Below are 4,886 nucleotides of genomic sequence, written 5' to 3'. Positions count from 1 at the left end.
CTGCTGACCATACCACTACTGTGTTACTGCTGACCATACCACTACTGTGTTACTGCTGACCATACCACTACTGTGTTACTGCTGACCATACCACTTTGCCTGGCAGTTTACATGAGGAAGTGAAGACCTCTCCAGAACACTAGGGAATGCCAACTACCCAGTTCCATGGTGGGAGAGCAGGAGTTAAAGGGCGGAGAGCCCTCTGACCCCTGACTGAAGGCGGTGCTGCTTCATAAGAGATGGCATAGTACAGATAACTAAGCCCACTGACTAGCAGACAATAAGCAGATACTATGGAAAACTTTTGGAGTGCTAAGCCAAAAATCAACAGCGTTTCTCCTTCATACCAAATTTAGAAAACTAACATAACATTTTCCCTTGGGTAGTAATTTGGGTTTTGAAGAAATAGATTCCTTTGAAACTTTTTAAATTTAATTTTATCTTTTTTACTTATTCACTTTACATCTTACTCACTGCCACCTCCCACAGCCCCTCTCCCATCCCCGATCCGTTTCTCCTCTGAGTAGGTGGGGCCCCTCTGGGTATCCCAACCCTGGCTCTTCAAGTCTTACAGAGAAATTTTTAAAAATACGATTGGGCTAAATATATTAAGCACACAAAGTATCTAATTAATTTTTCTGATTAATCATGAAAATTCTTAGTTGTAGGAAGTTTCAATCATACATTGTTTTTTTTGTGGTGGGGCCTAACAGTGCAGACTTGCGTCACTGACTTAGTGAGCAGTGCTGGAGGCATCTGAGAATAACTAATGCACAAGTAAGTCTAGATGCTTGCACCAGATGATTGACAGCTGTACTCAAAGTTTAGTAACATCTCTGTTGATGACACTCTGTTGATAAACAACAAAAATGCCATTAGACCTGTTTTCACTGAAAAATATTGACCTTAGCTCCATCCTGGTGTATTTTAACATTAAGTAGTCTTGAAAGATTGATGTCTACTCATGTAGAAAGCTATTACCTCTTATGGTGATCTGCATTTCATATTATATAAAAATTTTTTAAATTATTAGAGAAATTTAGCATTTTGAATCTTCCATTCCATAATTTCTAAGTACTTTAGAAGTAGAAGCAAATGAGGACATGTGGGGTAGGGAAATGTTCATTCCAAACTTCCCAGGCTTTGTGGAAGTGCTGAAGAGCTAAAGGACCCCAGAGCAGAACCTTCTCCAGAACAATGCCCTGCAGAGCAGGGACTAGCTCTACAGGAGACGTCTTCCAGCAAAGACTTATCAAAGTTCCAAGACTGGAAAACTTAAGGTTGCTGGAACCAAGAGGCTTCTAAGGTGCATCAAGTTAAGAATCTTAAGCTTGATCAAGTTAATTAGTTAGTTTATTTATTTAAAGCTGGTAACAACCCCACGAGCCCACAGCTGCGACCTGCTGTGCATCAGTGACAGGACTGGGGTAAGGCCTCAGAGCTTGCCCTGCAGATGGCAGTGCCAGCACCATCCTGAGCACACACATTTCCGTCAGTGAAACCTACCTAGCAACAAGTGGTTTCTGGGTATTTTCCTGAATGTGAAGACAATGCTGAGAACAGTACAGATGCGGCACAGAGAGCATCCTTACTCTGTCTGCTGTGTTCCATGCGTTGGCTCATGACTATTTTACGATGTGGCAGGCAGTATGTGGGTGTCCGTGTCATCACACGGATAGCCAGAGTAGGAGGAGAAGCAGACAGTGCAAACGGGGCCTGTTCTGTTGTGCTGACACTCTTGTCTATGAACTTCACAAGTCAACTAGGCTACTTCCCACAAACAGGCAACTGATGGGCCTTCAGAAGGATTTACAGGAACACAGGTCAAATGGCCAAGTCTATAATTAGTTCTTTAGACAACTGACACACAGGGATCAAGGGACCTAAGAAATCATTCTACTCTCATTAGAAGCTTTTCGAGAAACCACATAGTGCCTTTGACAGAAGAGTAATACAGCTTTGAAAAAATTTAAAAAATTACCCCAAAAAGGGTTTGGTAAATTTTCTTGTTACATATTCTTTCTCTAGAATAACATCTCTAATATAGATTGGTTGATTTGGAAAAGTATATTAAGTATGGAGAAACAGGCTCTCTATCAACCAAGAAAATATATGAATATAACAAACCAAATCTGCAAATACAAATCTGTAAATACGAATCTGCAAATGCATGGTGGTGCCCCTCCTGCAAGCCTAGAATAGAACTATCATTCTGAGAAGGGACCCAGGGACCCAGCCAGAGCCGCTCCCTGTTGCTGGAGCCTGTCTGAGGGGATGCCTACAGAGATAACTGCTTAATATGTGAGCGTTCAGGGAAACCACCTTCCAAGGAGATTACCCACTGTACACTGAGGCATTTATCAAGACCTCGACACCACAGCGTGCGTGGAGGCCTCGGCCACCACAGAGGCACAATGCTGGGACCAGACAGCACACTTACCCTTCTCTGCTCCCTCACGTACTCCACCAGCTCATCCCTTGTTCTCTTTACGGCTTCCTCCATGGCCTTTTCGCTTCGCCTCTGCTCCTCTACGATTGCGGCCTTGACAGCTTCCTGTTTGGGAATGAGAGTCCAGTGAGTGCAGCATGCCCCCAGACACACTGTGCCGCTTATGGAAGTGAAAGTCTCTCCAACAAGTGCAGCTTAATCTGTTCCAGGCCAGTCTGTACAGAGGAATATCCTGTACAACAGCTTTTGGGAACTGTTAGAGGCATTAGGAGGAAAGAAACAGCATTAGCCATTTCCTGCAGGACATGGTGAGGCTAGCAGAGGCCACTTGGTTCCTCTGCAGCCTGTCCCTCCTGCTTTTTCTTCATCTGACTGCATCCCAGTTCTCTGAATCCATACAAGACTTCAGACTCAATACGTACTCTTCTGAGAACATCCCAAAGTGTCACCACGTTGAGCTCTGTCACAACAGTCATCAGATGTGCCCTGGGTAATAAGTTATAGTTACCTTAGCCTCAGCCAGGTCAAGATGCTGACAGCTGGACACTGTAAGACTCCACCTGTTAGCTGCTATCTGAAATGAGAGCTCCAGGGGGGGAAGAGGAACTCGATGCCTTATAGATAGCTAATACACCAAGAAGGACTAACAATATTTTCTGCAAAATAGTGCTTTCTTGGTATATTTGTAGTTAAAAGTAAATAAAAAAAGTAGTGTGTGACTCAAATGAATGCTAGAGAGCACAAGTACTTAACTCCCAGCACTGATGCCTGGCGTGTTTTCATTGGGTAACAGTGCCAATGAGTGTTCTCTTCACTTCCGATTCTTGATGGCTCTTCCCACCGTAAGATCTATGTATATTTTCTCAAACAGTTTAGACATGCATGTATAACTTAGAAAATGTAAAATAATGATGTACCATTACAAGTTTCTTTACTGTAGAAATTCTGTAGAATGTAGGAAATGACATACAGTGATATACGTACAAACATGTAAGCATATGCTTGCAAGCCTGTAAACATTCGAAAGTATAAACATGCAAACATGAGTAGAGTAGGAAGAGAACTGGGCATGTGGAGATAGGACTACCCTGCACATTCTATCACTGAAAGTTCTCACCTGAAACAGACTCCCATTATTATTATATTATTATTTTTTGGCTTATATTCCTTTGTTATATGACCTATATTCCTTTATATAATTTTGTAAAGACTCATTTCTTTTACCAGTTCTTAATTAGTAAACCACATTTATGATTAAGGTTTGGGAGTAAATGCATGATTTTTTATTTCTATGCATATTTAATGCAATTAAGTATTATTTTAAAAGCTACACATGGTTGCAGAAAGGCATAGAAAGCAAGTGATTACAAGAGGCGAGTGTCAGGTTTCAGATGCCACAGAGTTCTCATCTGTGGTCAGCAGCCTGCTCATGTGTCCATTTGTCAAATTATCTGCTAACTACCCAACAGTATGTGTAACATCCCTGGAGCCTCCAATGTCCTTCTCTTGGCAAGCTGAACTTACCCACACAAATAGCACAGAAACAATGGGGTAATAACAGAGATTTCAAAAGACACTTGGGCCAATGGGTGATGCTGATACTAACTTCAGGAGTTTCTAGGAAACATGTATCTGCACAGCCACACGGCAATGACTGTGTCCAGGGCTCTCCTGAATGCAGGGCTCTCAGTACCGAATATGTACTGGCTTCCACTCCTGCCATTCAGATCAGCAAATGGTTAATCCCCTACAGCCATCCTAGCCTCTCCCCAAAGCCTGCATCCATCTGATCTTCTTACCATACTCTTCAAACTCCCTCAAACATGCTCGGATAAAGGAGTGTGAGTGAATTCTCATTCCTTTTTACTGTGGAGAAGGGGTGGCCTGTGTCTATAGCCAGCAGCTCTGTTCACAGGTTCACACCTGAGATTGGTTTGTGGGATGCCAAGAAAGCAATGCAGGCAATGGATTTGCCTAGAGTTAGGAGTAAATCTGCATAAAACCTAGTAAGTGGAAACATTGCTGTTTCAGTATGGTAGGCGGTATGATTTGGGGTACTGAGCACTAACAGAAGCTGGGTGGGTAGACATTTTGGGTCTCAGTGTTCCCACAGGGGACATCTGGTCCCTGCTGTAGCATTAAGAGGTGGGTCCTGATGGAAGGTAGCTACATTACTGAGAAATTTCAGAAGGGTCTTGTCCTAATAGGCTCTTAGTTCCTGCAAGCCTGAGTTATTATAAAAAAAGCAGTCCAGACCTCTGGACTCCTCAGTTCCTGGCTCACCAAGGTCTCAGCTTTTACATAACTACTGTTGTTCTTCCACTGGCCTGCAGTGACAGGACTCCGAGGCCTCATTGGACTTTCAGACTCCAAATCTCTCTCTCTCTCCTCTCCTCTCCTCTCTCTCTCTCTCTCTCTCTCTCTCTCTCTCTCTCTC

At 43.1% G+C, this 4,886-nt stretch overlaps 1 protein-coding gene across 3 annotated transcripts in view; it reads right to left on the bottom strand.

Annotated features, from left to right (window-relative positions):
• Positions 1-4,886, bottom strand: part of Ccdc91 (coiled-coil domain containing 91) — a 165,199-nt gene that overhangs the window by 22,775 nt on the left and 137,538 nt on the right. For all 3 annotated transcript variants that reach the window (XM_029535495.1, XM_021190587.1, XM_029535494.1), the window contains one exon: positions 2,441-2,554. In XM_029535495.1, coding sequence (XP_029391355.1) covers positions 2,441-2,554 — 114 coding nt within the window. The remainder of the gene's footprint in view (positions 1-2,440; positions 2,555-4,886) is intronic.

The sequence above is a fragment of the Mus pahari genome, chromosome 2 (assembly GCF_900095145.1).
Source record: "Mus pahari chromosome 2, PAHARI_EIJ_v1.1, whole genome shotgun sequence".
NCBI classification, from domain to species: Eukaryota; Metazoa; Chordata; class Mammalia; order Rodentia; family Muridae; genus Mus; species Mus pahari.
This window is presented reverse-complemented; position numbering and strand designations above follow the sequence as displayed.